At 26.2% G+C, this 20,053-nt stretch overlaps 1 protein-coding gene across 1 annotated transcript; it reads left to right on the forward strand.

Moving 5' to 3' along the window:
• The first annotated feature begins 856 nt into the window (after nucleotides 1-856).
• Nucleotides 857-18,512, forward strand: LOC107614236 (protein DETOXIFICATION 43). The gene is made up of 13 exons (XM_016316461.3): nucleotides 857-1,077; nucleotides 11,345-11,541; nucleotides 11,653-11,774; nucleotides 12,064-12,405; nucleotides 13,194-13,402; nucleotides 15,791-15,926; nucleotides 16,089-16,185; nucleotides 16,278-16,378; nucleotides 16,846-17,009; nucleotides 17,125-17,313; nucleotides 17,450-17,545; nucleotides 17,655-17,776; nucleotides 18,067-18,512. The coding sequence occupies exons 2-13, from the start codon at nucleotides 11,459-11,461 to the stop codon at nucleotides 18,113-18,115; spliced, it is 1,710 nt and encodes a 569-aa protein (XP_016171947.1). The 5' UTR covers nucleotides 857-1,077; nucleotides 11,345-11,458; the 3' UTR covers nucleotides 18,116-18,512.
• The last annotated feature ends 1,541 nt before the right edge of the window (nucleotides 18,513-20,053 follow it).

Raw genomic sequence — 20,053 nt, forward strand, 5'->3', positions numbered from 1 at the left:
GGAAGGTTAGCGCTGCAATTGACGCCGCAAGCGACGACAGCAATAGCAACTCGCAGGAGAGAAACAAGCTCCTCAACGACAGAAACAAGCTCCCGGTGAACGCTCATCAACAATGATGATGGCTGGAGTCATGGAAAGCGCCCAACGGCAAAACAGCAGCGAATGGTAAGGATAGTGGGGCTAACGGCAAGAGAGAAAGAGAAACAGGAAAAAAGTGATGATGATGTTACAAAAATGGGAGAAAGGATTCACAAATTTGAATTTAGGGTTTATTTTATTGTTGGATTTTTTCGATCCTAAATTAAATGGTAAAATACGTGCCAACTAAATTTATTTTCGTGCCATTTGTTACCGTCAATTTAGGGTTAGAAATATAAATCCAACGATAATGTCTCTTGGATGACAAATTTAATGTTGCAACTGTCACAAAATTCGTTGGTAAAATTGACGATAATGTTCGACACTAAATCTGATAGTAAAATCGATGGTAATTAATATTTTTTTTTGTAGTAATATAATATGGTCATTTGATTTTATATTTTTATCCTTTATTAATTATTACCATACAATTTTTATCATCACCAATATAATTCCTGTCGGACAAAAATGATGTTTTGTACTTTTAACACGTCAAATTATTTCAGTTGCAACTAAATTCTATAAAAAAAAATGAAATGATTTCAGTTTAGTTATAATATAAAAATCATAAAATCTAAAATTAATCCAATTGATCATTTTTATCCATTCTAAATAAAGAATTTGATTTTGAAATAAATCAAGTCTTATTCCATTGAATTCCAAACACATCCTAAAAAAATATTATACTTTAAATATGCGGGCTGAATGGACAAAAGGTACTTATAAAAGGGGAGTAGTGTAGCTTAGTTTTTTCATGCAAAAGCAAGAGATAGAGTCTCTCTGATCTGTGAACCTATCTGTGACTGTGTGAGGGTGAGTAAGTGAGCGAGCAAGAACAATCAATTCAAGAGCTGACTGAGTTCGTTTCTGATCACCAACTTGCCTTCACTACCAGACACAGCTCAAGGATCAAACTAAACAGAGGCAGCATCATTTAAGGTATGTTATTAAATCTTTCTCTTTGTTTGCTAACCTGCATTAATTCTCATAATTCCGTATGTGCATGAATAGACAAGTCCATTCTTTTCCTTATTATAGATATATCTTACAGGTATGAATTTTACTAAAGCAATAAAATATACAAATTAAATATCATATAATTTTTCTGAAATCTATATCAGTAAATTATCATATTGCATGATGGACGTGTACTAAGTTTATCTTGATACATATAGCAATGCCAATTTCTTACTCTTCCTTTTTTAATCATAATTATAAGGATCATGAAATTATTCCTCTTAATTAAAAACTTATGCTGATAGAAAGAGATACATAAATAGTTCTATTCGTAACACATTCTCTTATGCACATATTATGTACATGATAATTATATCTCTAATAATATGTTTGTTACGTTTCCATGGAATAAGATTGACAAAATTAATTTGTTTTGCCTTTGTTGTTCATCTTTGATTAGATCCTGGCTTGCCCAAATTGATATTTAGAATTTAGAAATTACTCTGTTTCATAAACTTTTCGTGATATTCTAGTTCCTGTCAAAACTTCCTTAGTTGGGCTAAAGTAATTAAAACCAGAAATAAACATGAAAATCACACTCCGGAAATCACTACAACTATTTCACAAATAAAAGGTTTTGTCTTTCGATCATTTTGCAACTGTTTTTTGTCTAAGATCATTTAAAGTTTTTCACTACGTCAGTTCGCACTTAATGACAATATTATTGATAACTTTTGTAACATACTTTTTAAATTTTTCTATGAATAGTTGCTAACTTGCTAGATGATAGATCCTAATTATTAAAAGCGTAAGAAGTTTGGTAGGAACGAATATGCAATTCGCTCGTATACAAAGAGTAATGTTTTACCATCTTTTCCACTGATAGTACGCGCTTTCAATAACTTGCACAATTATTAGTGGAAAGTATAGACTTAAAAGATGAAAAGAGACTAGATTATTCAACTTCCAAAGATTTTTCCTTCTTTATTAGTTGAGTATACCAAAAAGATATTTAGGAGACAGTTGAAATCAATTCAAATTAATTTAAATTTGTCTTATTTTACATTTATTAATTACTATTAAAATAAATACATAATATTAAATATAATATATATATATATATTAAATTATAAATATTAAATTGAATAAGATAATTTTAAATTAGCGCCTTCTTAATATTACTAGAGTATAATTGCCAAACTTAGTAGAAACTCGTAGGTATAGCAATATATAGATGGCGAAACCTTGTATTTACTTTACATCAATATATTGTAATAAACTTATGGTCTCCTTAAACCAAAAAGAAAGTACATGCATTTTAAAAGAGAAAATAAAAAATAAAGATAAACATTATCTATTAAAAAAGCGACACCGCACGAATTTTTTTTTTACGGTATTTTTAAATTCAATAATTAAAAACTAATTTATTATAAATATAAATTTTATTTAAAAATTTATTATTGACTAACAAATTTTTTTATATATAAACAAAATTTAAATTTTAATATTTATTTAAATAAATAAATGAACTATTACACCAACTCAAATTTATTAACATAGTATGAATTTGGAAGAATAATTTACTAATTTAGTAGTGTCAGGATTCTTTGTGAGTTCAATTTACCAAGAAATGTTCCACTATCATTAAAAGCATGCAAGCATGCAAAAAAGAAATGATTTTAATTGCTCATAGTGGCGACCTAGTGGCCAACAAATGCTGTATTAATATTAGTACTCGGAACTACAATTTGTCGTTCTTGCATTTCAGTGCGTACAAACAAACTATGGACATGGGTAACTTGGTATTGTAATATTATCCTTGGATTTCTTAGTAATTATCTATCAATATGCTATTATTCATAATTACTTTTTATATTTATATACTGTATTGTGCAGTCAAAATTTTGTCTTATTTCAACTTTAGTATTATTAAAAGTTAAAACCTTCATCCTTATCACCCTTGTCAAGAAAATGAGAATCCACGCACACTGTATATATAGAGTTAAGGTTTTTTCTTTTTCTTTTTTTTTAAAGAAAAAACAAAAGATAAAAGAACAAGAAACAAAAACCATTATAATTTAAAATGATTGTTAAATTATATTGAATACTTTTTTATTAAATTAATATTTATTTATTTAAAGAGGGGAAGCTTTTAAAAATCTAAATTAAAACAATGCTTATTATGGTGGTCATCCACTACATATAATTAATGCTGAAAGATGACGTGTGGTTTACATAATTTTTTTATATTTCTGAACGTTTTACACAAAATAGGTTTTCAGGAATGTAAAAAAAAAATCCACAAACTACACCTCAAAGGAGTGTTATTTGGATTTGCACCACATACATTTGTGGCTTCTTATCTTTTTTTTTTTTTTCTTTTTCTTTTCAATTTCACAATGTCTACATTCTTTATAATAAATACCATTTTAACATTAATATTTTTTTGAGTAAAATATATTTTTTCCTTAAAATTTATTAAAAGTTTAAAAAATTATCCTAAATTTTATTGTTTCAATTTCATCTAAAAATTTTTTAATTTACATCAAATATATCTTTAACGGCTAATTTTTTAAAAAATTTATAACCAATTCAGCAACAATTTCATAGGAATAACTTTTAACACAAACAAACCAGACATAATTATCATGCATTATTATTGAATTAGTTCTAAATTTTTTGAAAATTTAACTATCAGAGATATATTTGATGCAAATAAAAAATTTTAAGAATAAAATTAAAACAAAATAAAACTTAAAAATATTTTTAAAATTTTTGACAATTTAAAGAAAAACATATACTTTAGCTTATTTTTTAATAACTAAACATACGGTTTCTTTATTTTATTAACTAAAAATAATTTAAGTACATAATTAATTAATAATAACTATATTTTAATATGGATATGAAGAGTATTTAGTATATGAATAATTTTTTTTTTCAATATGACCAAGGACCAAACCTGTGTAATTTTGTTAGCAAATTTATAAATATGCTAATATTTTAAAAATTTATAAATAAATTTATTAATATGATTTTTTAAATTTTATTTATGGTTTAATTAATATGAATACCTATGTGATTTTTTAGCCAATTCATAAATATGCTTATATTTTAAAAATTTGTAATTAAATTTTTATATTTTATTAAAATTTTTAATTATATATTTACTATTATAAAAAAGTCGGAAGAACAAACTATTTCTAATTATTTACTTGTACAGACTAAATTCAAAAAATGTAAATAATTAGGTTTTTATTAATTAAAATTTTAAAATATATTTTAATATATCAGTGTGTTTTTAAAATAAAAAAAAACTCAATTTTTTTTTGTTTTTAAGTTAAAAAGAAGCCCAAATAATTGTTCTTACTGAAACAATTGGAAACAATTACTTAATAGACATAAATTAATTAATAAATTATTAAAAATCTAGAAATAATACTTAATTTAATATAAAAATAAAATAAAAAACAATTATTATGAAAATAATAAAATAAATTTTATATAATTATTAATCAATGATCCAACAATTAAACTAAGGATCAACAGTATTCTAACTGGCTTAATCACGAGCTTGATTCTTCTAAATATGTTAGAAACATAAATTGATTACTTTATATTTTCTTGTTGACGTCAGTTTCTAAAACTTTTTAGAATGGGAAAAAATATAGAGGAATAACGCTTTTTTTGAACCTCCTAAACCCGTGGCTTTCGCCTCCCACCTCAGCAAACTATGAGCCATCACACAGAGAATTCCTCTCTCACACTCAACAACTCCTCCCATCTTATTCATAACACGACGTAACGTAGCTACAAAATCTAAACAATCCCGCTATGTTTCTAATAGCATTTTTTGTCAATTTCTGTGAATTTTTGTTTATAATTATGTTTAATGAAAGTATCTTTGTGAATATGTCTAATAAAAATGTCTTTTTTATAGCTATGTCTAATAAAAATGTCTTTATAAATATATTTTCTAAATGTATCTCCTTATACATATGTTTAAAATATAATAATTAATTATTATTAATAATAAATTGACAGATAATATATTAATACTCTATAATTTTTCAAATCTAAATATGCCAATTCATGGTGCCATCATAGTGCCTGCCAATATAAGACACCAATCAAAGGGCTTGATACTTTTGTAATAATAATAATAATATTCTAAATTTTTTTCTAAAATTTTTTTTCAATAAATTATAGCTCAAATAATATAGTCTCTCCATATTTGACTAAGGAGTTGCGAGTTCCTATATTCAGTAAAAAAAAATTCTAAAAATTTTTTATTTTGGACAAATTAACTTATTTAAAAAAATGATAAATTAGTCTTTAATTGTTGAAATATTAGATAAATTATTTAATAGGAAAAATAAAAAAGATTAAAAAAATTCTATTGCAATTTTTTGTGGCCTGAACCCCCCGAAAAACATTATAAAAAAGTTAACTTTTTTTAAACTTACACTGATATTATTTGATTTTAATATATATATATATATATTACTTAGAAAAGAAGGAAAAAACTGTTTTTTTTTTTAAAAGAAAACTTATAATGGTATTATTTGATTTGAACGTTTATGGAATAATGTTTTGTAAAGATGATGTATACATGAACAGAAATTGTGGAAAAAAGAAGGAGAATTAAGATTTGAATTCGTGTATCATGCTGTGATGATGCACGTAAACACGCCATCCGCCTCCTTCTCCTTTTCTATTCTACTTGCATGCATTTTGCTTTTCTTTTCTTTTTCCTTACTTTCTGTGAGTGAAGTGTCATGGACACTATTCTCTTTCTTTCCATTCATATTTCACATTATTTTCTTTGGTTTTCTTTGGCATAGGAGTGATAATGAGTAAGATAAAATAAAATTTAAGTTTCGTTTAAATTTTATTTGTATGTATAAAATTTTTTTAAAATATTATTTTATTATATTTATAGGTTTAAAAATTTTTTTATCTGAATTCTTATCTACAAAAATAACTCTTTATCTATTTTAATTTGTCTGTTCTACCCAATTCGTTAAAAAGACCTAATAAATTTATTTTAAAATATAAACAACATGCATCTAAATTTATAGTATTTGACAAATATAATATTAATTAAATATTATTTTTATATATTTAACAACATTCATGCCTGGTTTGGTGGTTCAAAACTTAAGCAAAAAAGAAACCTCAGTCTGAATCTCTTTCCTTCACTAAGCGAGTTGAATACCTGGTTGTGTGCAAGTAGTGCTGTCAAGCCTATCTTTGTAGATAGGACTATTGTTGATATATAGTGTCCTAATTTTCAATTATTCCCTTTCTTGTTAATCAAGTATCCATTTTTTTTAATAAATGATTGTGTAGCCAAAAAACTAATAAAAAAACAAAACCAATTAAATTAACCTCCAATCCAAAATATAAAAATCATTTAGGATGTTTTGGGAAAAACCTCTTGAATTGACAAAAAAAAAAAAAGACTTTTTTCACCAAAATTACTATTTACATTTTTTTGAACGAAAGAGAACCACTTGTTTTGTCCTAAAAAAATAGAAGAAAAATATGAGTCAATTCATTTTTTATATTAAAACGAGATTAAAAAAAAAAACTACAAAGTAGAAATAAGGGTCAATTCACTTATTCGACAAACTTCCATTAAATGAATCAAACTTTAAGTTTAGAAGTTTATAAAGTGTTTATATAAGATTGGGTTCGAATATTTAATCAGCTAATTTAAACAGGTCCAAATAATAATTTATGGATAAGTGGATAGAAAACTGATAGAATTTGAGCAAGCTTAAGTTCTAGATGTGAGAAGGAAAGAAGCATAAAAATAACATATAATATAAGTTAAAACTAGTTACAAAATTAGTTAACAGTTAATTTAGGTGAGTCTGTTATAATTAGTTATATGATGAGGCTGAGCCACTAACATAAATAGATAGTTATATCACAAGATTAAGATTCTGTTTTCTTTCTCTTACTCTGTTCACAAAATAAGAGATGAATATTGATGAGTGTTGATGGTTAATTGTGTAAATTCACCAATCAACTTACACACAGTGTTACACGCATATCTTATATACCACGAGTTAGTTATAGGATCATCACAACTTGCATTGCTGCATGGTATAGAACTACCTGTCTTAACTGAATTCTGGTAAAACAGAATTTCTAGACAGAATTTCTAGCTTTTGTGATAAGTAACAGCTTTATCTGCTTAAAACTCCGTTAAAGACATACGTGAAACATCAATCTAAACTTTAAATTTTAAAATAAATAAAAAAAATTCTACTGGACACACAACAATAGATGAAGCTAAATACTCTTAAATAATAGGTGATAATATATAGGATTGTTTAGATATGACTTCCATTATATTTTGTGATAAATTTTCTCTTCTAAAAATTTAATATATATCAAATAAAGACACATAAATAGTTAAAGATTTCAGCCATGAGCCATCCAACTTGTTTTGGTGACTCGCTGAATAGCTGCTTAGAAACAAATGATCAATAGAGTAGTGGCAGAGAATATTTTTCTTCTTTTTACTAATGGTTTTGAGCTCGAATTTTAAATACAAATAATGTAGTGAGTCAATCTTTTTTCAGCTAACATCAGTAAATTGTTTAAAATTATTTTATGATATAATATGATTAATATCAGAACTTTTATAACAGGTCTAGGTTTCAATAATCTTTATTATCTTTTAAAAAAATAATATAAAACAAATAAAAAAATATCTATACAAAAAATTTAAGCAAACCTGTTTTAGGTTTTTATTTGAGTAAATATATTAAAAATATAATTATTTATATATTTTTTTATTAACTTAAATTTTTAAGAGAAGTAATTTTATAATAATTACATGCATACATATCTTTTTATTCATAAATGATAACATCGGGAATGTAGTACATTCTCTGATGATCTTTAATTAATCGCTAATCTTCATGTGAAGGCAATGAATTCGCAAGATTCAACGTAAGAAATATATATATATATACGAATGAATAAAGCTATCATTCTGATAAGTAGTCGATTATTCGATGAACACTAGTAAAGGTTCGTTTTTTGGTTAGTTTTATATATTTCTAATTAACAACTCTAACATGTATCCTAAATATGCACGTTAGTCTAATCTTAGTCACTCAAGTGTAAGCATGGTACATCACTCATGCATGAATGCTAATAAAATTCTCGGATCTCCTTTTTTCTTGAACTAACGATCCGAAGTCAGTGGCTTAATTAATGCGAACTATATACTAGGTTGTTAAAGGTGAGGAGTTTTAATTTTGTTCATAATATCTTAAATGTATTTTAATTATGTTTTTCAATATCGATGCCATTGACAAAGATAATAACGTGATAATAATAAAAGTATAGAAAATTAATTCAATGCGTCAATTCTGTGGTAAGAATAGTATGGCTTTTCTGTGGTATCATGGGACGCTCAACTATTAGGGGGTTAAATGATTATATGTTGATATAAACTTCGCTTTCGTTGCCTTAATGATTAAAGGTAGGTTACTCTTATTAGAATCTAGAAATATTAGAATATAAAATCCAAACAAAGGAATTTCTCACCATTTCTATATACTTTGATATGTAATTTATTTATATAACTTAATTAATACTTATGTTATTGTATAATAGTATTCCATCAATATTTTGTGTATGTTTATTTCATTCTTTTCTCTTCTTTACGTAGAATATAAGTAATTCATTAGTTTATTTAGGTCACCCTGACGTTATGATTTTCGTATTTTGCATCTGAGTTTTTCTCTTGCTAATTGCTATAATCTTCTCGTGACACGTGTTCACTTTGCAATGCAGATTTTGAGGAAATCAATGTTTAATTTAAGAAAATATATTAAAAAAATAATGTTACATTATTATCAAAATTTATATTTTTTATTAATATTTAGCCAATAAAATACTTTATACCTAATGTTTATTCAAAATTTTTATGATTTAATTCAATAAAAATACATTCTTATATTTTTTAGAGTAAAACATTTTTCTACTCCATAAATTAATTTTGGCCATTTAATTTGGTATGATATAGAAAATAAAAGAACTAGAAAAGGATAAAATAGAAATAAATATTATGTTAGAAAAAGTAAAAATAAAAAATAAAAAATCAAAGAATAAATAAGAATCATGGCCAAAATCTATCACTCCTAACTAATTATTGTTATTATTTCTTCTCGTCATGTTGTGAGATGTTTCTAAGTAGCATCTCTTCTCCACGCTAATAGGGATCACATATATTTTATTATTTTTGTTATAAGTTCCACAGTCTGTTATAAATTATGATTTTTATAGTATTTATGAGTGTGACATATTTTTTTTAAAAAAAAAGAGAAAGTATAGAAACTAATTTTTAGTTAATTAATATTAAATAATTAATTTTATAATTTAAAATTTAAATAGAATTTATAATTTAGAATTTAAAATTTAACATATTTTAAAAAAGTTAATTAATGTTGAGAAAAAAAGTTGGTTACTAACTATCATTACTCTTTTCTTAAAATTAAATTTTTAGAATGAATTAATTAATCTAAGTCAGTTATAATAATATAGTTTCAGAACTTAATTAGTTGACTAGTTGAACCACCCATGCATATCGCGAGAAGTTAAGCCTAAAATTTGTCTTTTGATTTGTTGTCAATACATTGTTGAATACAGAAAATAAATGTACACGAAACGTACGTCGGTGTTTATAATGTGTGTACTGTGTAATAAGTGAACAGTAACTGAAGGAAACAAAGTTTATGCGCTTTCACATATGGAAAATCAAAGAAGCTTCCTCATTTAGATGCCGGATTTCAAGAAAATCAAATAATTAATATTGATTAATTAATACTACGCCATCTTGGTTTGGCAGTAATTGAAATGGGTTTTGTGGGTAATTAGTGAAGCTATCAGGGACACACACTACTGGGGACGGTTCTTGCATCACCAATATTTGTCCCATCTTTTATGTTTGCCTACCCATCTTTTTGACATTGTGATTGTCGTAAATTGTTCCAAATTATATATATATTTCTGAAAATTTTAAGCTAATAGAAAAAAATATATAAATATTTATATTTTTAGTATGTTTTTTCACGCAAAAATCTATCTTGAATTTATATGAATTTTTTTGCATATAATTTTTTTTTAATTTGCCTCGAACTACTTTTCATTTTTTGAAAAATAATTAATAAGAATCAAACTCTAAATCTATTGGCTATAAAAGCTTTAATATCATGTCAAAATATTATTTTTTTAAAAGCTTAAATTAATATGAGAAGACATATAAATGATTATATCTCTGATATATATTTATATATAAAAATATTATTTTTATACTAAAATTAGTTACTAAATCAGTCACCGTGTATTTCTATATAAATACATGTATAATTTAATTTATTTTTAATATATATTTTTATATTTTAATATGTATTTTATATTAGTAACTAATTTTTATTATTGATTTTGGTATACATTTAACATGGTTGTTAATATTAATATGAATATCAAAAATGTTATTTGTACACTGAAATTAACCACCAAAATCAGTCATATGTATTATATACAAACACATATATTTTAAAAAATATTTGATAAAAAAATTATTAACCAAAAATGCCAAAATTTATTATTTTTTTTATTTTATTTAATACATTCTACAATAAATAAATATTAAATAAGATCAGTTTAGACTTTTTTTTATTTTTCTAGCATTATCATATATTTTTAACTTATTATATATTTTATATTAGTAGCTGATCTTAATATATATATATATATATATATATAAAAGTGAAAACTACATTTGTAGACCCATGTTTTATTTTTCTCGCATAAGAGACAAAGGAATTAAATAAGCTATTGAACCAACTATTATGGGATGTGTTACAAATTATTATAACATGTAGACACATCTATCTGGGGAGATATACATATCTGAGGAAGGCATTATGGTAAACAAATATAAATGAAAATGACATAATATTTTATTATTATGCTCCTTAAATATTTCTCTGTTACTTTTTGACCACTCAAAGTAATCTTGGGTACTTGACACTTCACTCAAATAGTTGCTCTATAAATAGATCCTTCATCACTGTTAAATTAGTAAAAAGCTTCTGTTTCCTGCATGGTATATGTAATATTTTATTATTAAATATCATAACATGCTTATTATTATTGTTCTCTATTTTGTTTGGTATAAAATAAATACTGAATCACCTCTAACACAAAATTTTGGCAGATAGTAGCTATAGAGAGATCGATTTGAAGCAATCTTCTCTATTAGCACGCATCTGAAGCATCCACTTTTCTGGATTATATCGCATTAAGATTCTAGGAACAAGAGACACATTATATGGACGATAATAATAGTAATGCCATTATTACTTCAAACAATAAGTGGAAACTTCCTCTCTCAGTTTTCTTCAAAGATGCAAGGTATGTACTTGTATATCTTATAAGCTTTGATTTTCTTTATTCATGCAATAAGTTCACTAATTAATACATTATGATGGATCTTAATTATTGCATTGATGGGAGTGTATGTAGGCTTATTTTCAAGATGGATTCTCTTGCAAAGGAGATTCTGGGGATTGCATTTCCCTCTGCACTTGCTGTTGCTGCTGATCCCATTGCTTCTCTCATAGACACAGCATTCATTGGCCACTTAGGTATCTACAACAACACCTTTTGATGCAACTTTACTTTAGATGATATCAATGCCGGTTCATGATTTGAACTTTGAACTTGCATTCACACTTTATTCCTTTTTGACAGAAACACAAACACCCTTTATTGATAGTTGGAGAAAATAAATTGATTATAGTTTCGTATACTCTGCAAAATTAGATTGGCTTGTGAAATTGATGTATAATACACAAAAACACAATTCTCTATACTATCATTAATCTGTGTAATTATTAAGAAAAGGTATTTCCATTGCTTGTTTGTTATTTGTAGGACCGGTGGAACTTGCTGCAGCAGGAGTTTCTATAGCTTTGTTCAACCAAGCTTCAAGGATCACCATTTTCCCTTTGGTTAGTATCACAACTTCCTTTGTGGCTGAGGAAGACACCATTGAGAAAATCAATAACAACAAAGCTGCAGCCATGGATACCATGAAGGCCAAGTCCAATGAAATCATGCCTGATGATGATGAGGATGACATAGAAAAAGGTGCTCCCAATGAGAATGCTGACGAGGTTCCAAGTGGTGATGCTGACTTGAATTCAGTTCCTAAGAACTTGGAAAATAATGGGGATGGTTGCACTTTAGAAAATGTCACAAATAATACTGGACATGGTACTTTCTTTACTCCCCCCTTCTTTATATTTTGGAATTTCAAATTTCTATCAACATATATAGATAAAAGAAGAAAGAGATCAGAGAGAGAGAGAGCAGAGATGTGAGATTCATACACATTTCTATCACACCTATTATCGAACTATCTTCCTAACAGACTTAACAGATAAGAGAGAGAAAAAAAGAGTTATAACTGTCTAACTGCCTTAACTACTTCTAGCTGAGTCAGCTTCTTCTAGAATCTTCTCTGCAGCTTTACTGCATTCACCAACCTTCTATTACTTGCTATCCAATAATTTTATAAAAGTGCTATTTGTATACTATGTATTTGTAATACATGTGTAATTTAATTCATTTCAATAAGTATTTTGTATTTCAAAATATATTATACATTAATGACTGATTTTAATATATAGATAATTTTTAGTATAGGATATTAAACACAAGAGAAGAGTAACAATAATGTAATTTCTCTATTCTTACAGAAGTGTAGCTAAAAGGAGAAAGTGAGAGAGAGATTAGTTATTATTTTTCAGTTTGTTTTACTTAAATTATATACAGCCATATATGATATATATGTGAGAGTATAAATAACATTTTTACTAGAAAACGAATAGGAAAAAGGAAGATGTGATAAGAAATTATATATATACTTTACGGATAAAGAACGCATCTTGTCCTTATTGTTTGTGAATTTGTTTAAAAATATTTTTAACGTTTAATTTTTTCTACAACCTATATTTTATGTATAAATGCCAGTGATAATCACTAACGTTTTGAATTTCCAGATAACAATACTACAAATGCAAGGAAGTCTACCTCGGTTAGCGGTGGTAGAAGTAAGAAAAGCAAGAGTGTTTCAAAAAGTGGAAGAAAGAAAAGACACATTGCTTCAGCATCAACAGCTCTTCTTTTTGGAACAGTTCTTGGACTCCTTCAAGCTGCAACTCTTGTATTTGCAGCCAAACCTTTATTAGGTGCTATGGGAGTCAAATCTGTAAGTGTCTTTCACATTTTAATTGGTAAATGCTATGGCACCTAAAAGATGATGTCTATTTACTAAAAAAGATTAAAAATAATATTTAATTTAAAATATATAATAATAAATAATTTTAAAAAAATTAAAACTTACTATAAAAAGTAAGTTAAGTAAAATTTAGACATCAATTCATAGACACTATAGAATTGGTCATTGATACATGCAATTAGTCAACGCATTTGACTTGTTTTCTTAAAACTTTTAAAATATTATTTTTAAATAATAAATTAAATTAAAAATAACTTTTAATATAAACAACCAATAACAAATATATTTAGTAAAATAATTTTTAAAATTTAAAAATAATGTAATAGATATTAATGAAAGAATTAAATTTAGAAATGAATTAATTATAATATATGAGATTATATTAGACTTATAAATTTTGATAGACACAAGTCATCTTTAAAAAATTTTATCTTAGATACTTTTAAAAGCACTTCTATGCAAATATAAGCACATGATTTTTTTGATCTATCAAATACAAAACAAGAAACTTCTGCTTTTGAAAAGCACAAACATCTCTTCAAAAAATTTTATCAAACCAAGTCTAAATTTTAAACTACTAACAAATTTATACTTATATTCTTTTGTTGATATTTTCAAATTCTATTAATACCATATATTTATTAATTGGCAGACAAAGACACGTTTAAAATATCTTTAAATAAAAATATTAGATCTTGTCCATTGAATAAATTATCATACATTAAATTTTTAACATCTGACATAAATTAAAAGTATTATCTTTATTAAAAAGTATTGCTATATTTTTGAAATTGTTGCTTTAACTTTGATACCAATCTTTTAATTTGTTTAAAATTTAAATTTTTAACAAAAATTTTATTAAAAGATTGTTTTATCTTTTTATTAATTATTTTTTTATTTCATTATTATTTTGATATTTTTTATTTTGTAAATTTAATAATTTTTAAGAGTTAAATTTTTATTTATAATTTATTTATTTTATTTTTTAAGATCTGTATTTTAATCTACTAATTTTTATTGTTAATTGTTCTATTTTTAGTCTAATAATTATTATTTTATTTTTAAATTCCTTGACTAAATTTATTGTAAAATTGAGATTTTGGAAAAAGATCATTTTGTATTGATTTAAGAAATTCAGTGTCGTTTACATTAAGGAGACCACTTTAATAAAGACACTAAAATTATATTTTTTTTTAAAAACGTTTACATGTGTCATGTTATTATTGGACATTTTTATTAAACTAGTTAATAATTTATTTTTAATAAACCAGAATAAAATCGGTTTATTATAGTAATAATAATAAACTCAATTATTTATATTATAATTATTAGATCCAATTTGATCCGATCGAGTTACACAATTTAAACCGAATATCTTTAAACTTTTTGATAAAAAGACAAATATATCCCTGATTTTGTTTTATGGAGATTTAAATCTCTAAAAAAATGAGTTTATTGTTATTGTTATAAAAAAATCGGTTTTATTCTTATTTGTTAAGAAATTTAAAATAACCGGTTCATTAATACGTCCAATAATAATATGAAATGTAAGCGTCTTTACAAAAAGACGTTTTAAGCATTTTTATGGGAGGCATCTCTTAAATTAATATTAATTAGAATTACTAATTTTGGTCTATTAATTTAGATAATTTAATTATTTTTTATATCTTTTAATTTACTTGTTGTTTCAGTTTTATTTATAGTTTACGCTTTTATTATTAACCTATATTTTTTTATAATATCCTTTTTAACTTTGTCCAAATAAAAAACTTTAGAAAAAAAAGTTTGCCATCTTTATATGATTGGTGGCCTTAATAATTTGGGTTTTGAGAATCTTTTAATTAATAAAAAAAAATCTAAGTAATTATATATGAATGTAAAAGCATCTCCAATGCTAGTCGGTTTCAGTTTAATTTTATTTTGGGTCATATAAAATATTATTTTTGTATTTATATAACTATATGTCATAAATAGTAATTTGAGATTAAATGTGAGATTTTATTGTTCCAATATTTAGTTTTAATTCATTTCAAATTTTATATAAAGTGACAAAATTTAATTGATTTTAAAAAAAATAAAATCCTTTTTCTAATGTGAGACCGATTCTTTTCATTTATATTTTTTAATATAAAACGAAATTTGGAACCATTTCACATAATGTATACGTGAAATTTAAAACTCTAAAAATACTCCAGTGAAATTATTCAAAATATAAAATATTTCATACTATATAGCGAGTGTCTTTAAATATCATTAAGACTAACACATATTAGACACAAAAATATTTCACTTAGTTGGTGTGTATGTTCTTCCTAGTATGTATTTAATTAATCTCTTTATTATTTGTAATTTATGCAGGGGTCTCCTATGCTAGGCTATGCAATGAAGTACTTGAGACTGAGAGCCTTAGGTGCTCCAGCAGTGCTTCTATCTTTGGCCATGCAAGGAATCTTCAGAGGTTTCAAAGACACAACAACTCCGTTATATGTCATTCGTAGGTTCAAATGATCCATTATATTGTTTTAAGACAATAATTAGTTTATTTTTCAAGATAAAATTGACTCTGCCTAATTAAACATGTTATTATCTTTTACTTTTCATTTAATAATGAAATTTAATTTCACTTACATATATAAGCTTTTGTTATTGAATTTAGTTTCGGGATATGCACTGAATATAGCGATGGATCCAGTACTAATATTTTACTGCAAATTGGGGATCAGAGGTGCAGCCATTTCACATGTCCTTTCCCAGTAAGAAGTCTTAAAGATTTTGTAATTTGAAAAGACTTACTAGTTATTTGCACAACTTTAACTTATGAAAATAATGTTGATCATCCCTTTAGGTACATAATGGCATTTGCTCTCTTGATGATATTAATGAGAAAAGTGCACCTTATGCCTCCAAGCATGAAGGATCTCCAGATTTTTAGGTTTCTCAAAAATGGTATGGGAACAAATCTCACTCTTTTTTCTGGTTTACTTAAAAAAAAATAAAATTAATGGTCCTTTAATCTTCAAAGGGTATCATATTTTAGAAAAATGTCGAGACTCGCATACTGTTGTTGTCTTTCAGTGAAGTTAATTTATTGAGAATTATTAGATAATTTGATAAGTTAGATTAAATTGTCATTTAACGATTCTCAACGATTAATTTTACATAAGAACAACTGCATGTGAGGGCCACATGAATAAGGCATATGATCAAATTATTAACTAAAGAGAATTGAGTTCAGTTAGACAGATTCAGATACTATATTATATAACTACTTTTTTGAAAAATTTAAAATAATAAAAAAAATGTAAATGATTATATCTCTAATGTCATAATAGTAATTGGATATATTTAAGTTGTACATATCAAACTAGAAAAATTGAGTTATTTATTATCTCATGTTCATTGAATTATTATAGGAGGTCTACTATTGGCAAGAGTAATAGCAGTGACATTCTGTGTGACATTGGCTGCATCATTGGCAGCAAGATTAGGCCCAATTCCAATGGCTGCATTCCAAACTTGTCTTCAGGTCTGGTTGACATCTTCCCTTCTAGCTGATGGTTTAGCTGTTGCTGTACAGGTACTGCTAATATACCATACATTATTATTATTTACTTATTATAGGAACTTAAAGCACATATATATTTACAGAAAATTGAAACGAGTATCTAATAATAAGTTTGGTTGGGTGACAGGCAATTCTAGCATGTGCGTTTGCTGAGAAAAATTTCGATAAAGTAACTGCTGCTGCAACAAGGACACTTCAAATGAGTTTTATTTTAGGAGTGGCCCTCTCTCTTGTTGTTGGCGTTGGATTGTACTTTGGAGCTGGTGTCTTCTCCAAAAGTCTTCTTGTTATCCATCTCATCAGAGTTGGCATCCCGGTACATACATACAACATATATCAAATTTAATTTATGTTTCCAATAGTCTTCATTCTCCTTTTCATTTATCAACGGATTTGGTAATGCTTCGTTACATGATTTTGTGGCTAATTTCATTATATTATTACCCCAACAGTTTGTTGCTGCCACACAACCAATCAATTCATTAGCCTTTGTATTTGATGGTGTGAACTATGGTGCTTCCGATTTTGCTTATTCTGCATACTCCTTGGTAAGTTATTAGTTCACATAATGAAATGCCTTTATTTATTCCTATTTTCATAGGGTGTTAGATCTCTATCTAAACATGTTAATTTGCTATAATATTCTCTGTTTTTCAGGTTTTGGTTTCACTAGCAAGTATTGCCACATTGTTCCTCCTCTCCAGGGCCAATGGTTTTGTTGGCATATGGATTGCATTGGCAATATACATGGGTCTTCGCATGTTTGCCGGTATTTGGAGGTAACAATCTTTTTTCCTTACTAATTAATAAAAGAGTAACGCTAAGAAACTAATTTTTTTTGGCTAATATTAAATCATTTTTGTTAATTATTTTATTTATTTTAAATTATACACAAATTATATAATTAACTAATATTTACTAATTAAAAGTTTATTCTCTATACTTTCTCATTTCTATTTTAAAAACAATAATCAAACTCATTCCCAGAAAAGCCAAATTTTACTTTAAAGATTTTATGATTCCATGTTCCAAATTTTGTTTACCAATATGTTAAATGCCTTATATGCAGGATGGGAACCGGAACAGGGCCTTGGCGTTTTCTGAGAGGCAATTACTAATAACTTGTCTAGGTAACATAGGAAATAAATTCCAAGCTGTGTTATTCAGCTCATGTTTTGTATCATTGTATGTTCATCCTTTAGGATTGAGTGTCTCCTTCTTTTTTCTATTTTTAGGACATGAATCCTTCTCATTTCTCAATTCTCTTATGATCATAATCTTATATATGCTTCTTGTAGTGCCCTGTTTACATGTGTTAGTTCTTTGTTTTCATTTTCATTTTGTCTCTCTTGTATTTTTGCTTTACATACTGAGATGTACCCTAGCTATAGTCTTTGTGATTTTCTGGTATGTAGGAGATTCTTAATCCTATTGCCAGTTATATGTATACTCCTGAGTGCTTATATATATACATGTGAGAAATAATAATAATAATAATAAATGACTTTTCAATAATTTTGAACTCAATTTCTTTCCCGATCTCTAATTATTTTATTAGTTTCTTTCTTCTCGTAAAATTTCAAGAGTGGTAAGACTTTAAATATTTTAATATAGCACAAAATGAGATAAATTAAAGGGTTGGATGGTTAGTGGTTTTCATTTTATCACCTTAGTCAAAGTTGATGGCTTTGTAAAATCAAAGAGTTGGCACAAAAAAAAATTGGCACAAATACAACTACGTAAAACTGGTTCTACAATACAAAATTTGACCTATAAAAGGGGCTTCCTAATGCATGAGTTAATGCCATCAAATGAAATTTTGGATTTTTCACGTTAAATTGGGGATGTTATTTTATTGCTGACACACACAGTATGTATTTTATTGTTCATTATGCAGATACTATTTACTATATAATACTATTTACCTATGATTAATATTCACCTGTACAAAATTATAATTTCTACAATTTTGTTCACTGTATTTATTGGTGATACTTTACATCAATTTTGGTGTGCTTCTGCTCGCGCTTATAGGGTTTAATACATTAGGAGTGTGCCGACTCTAATTATCCCTAATAAGTGGTATCAGAACCACTTGGATTCAGGATAAAATTGAGTGTGTTCTATGTAACACCTTCACTATTAGAATGTCATGTTTCTAGCTGCACCACTCTAATAACAAGAAATATTACGATGATTTCATATACTTAATAATAAAATAAGAGTTTTTGACTCAAAATTGTATTGCTATTTTTTTTTTTAATAAAAACGGAAATACTTTTTATCTGAAAATAAACAAGCATATACATACATACAAAAGTTCTTACATAAGTATCTTATAAATATAATATACTTACAAAACATACAATTTCTATCCCTTACAAAATATAATATTGATGGTGAGGGATAAATAAATAATAATTAAAACAACAACATCGAATAAGCAAAATGCAATAAAACTCTTCGTGAGCCTCGTCATCCGTCTCCTGAAAAGATAAAGCTATAGGGGGTGAGAACTTAACCACACGGTCTCACCACGGAGTTTCAGAATTGTCATAAGAAAATATTTAAAGAGAAATCTATTTTCAAACTCAGTGATTATCGATGTCTTATGAATCGTTTAAAAACCGACGGTTTAACCACTCAAAAATTCAAAGCCTTTTTAAAAGAAATTAGTTCAGTATTTGAAAATCCAAAACTCACTTTTCTTATAAAAGAATCTTAAAAGTTTCCTAACAGTATGAATGACCAACCTATTCCAAACATAGGTTCATTAAGCCTATGCTAAACCAGCTTGATATTTCATACTTTACTAAACCTCAATCAGAAACCAATCACGCAATAAACCAACACTATCATCAATTCAAAACCAAAATTCAATCTCAAAAGTACCACACCAGAACAAACACAGGCAAAACAGACAAGGTAAACACAGGTATAGATAGCAGTTACAGCAAGTAGCTCAGATAGCAGTTAAAGACAGTTAAGCAGCTAGACACTATCATTCGCACTCGCAAGCTTCACATTTTGTGTAAACCCCGTTAAATTTGGATAGA

This window comes from Arachis ipaensis, chromosome B8 (assembly GCF_059453495.1).
Source record: "Arachis ipaensis isolate K30076 ecotype BB chromosome B8, ASM5945349v1, whole genome shotgun sequence".
Lineage (NCBI taxonomy): Eukaryota > Viridiplantae > Streptophyta > Magnoliopsida > Fabales > Fabaceae > Arachis > Arachis ipaensis.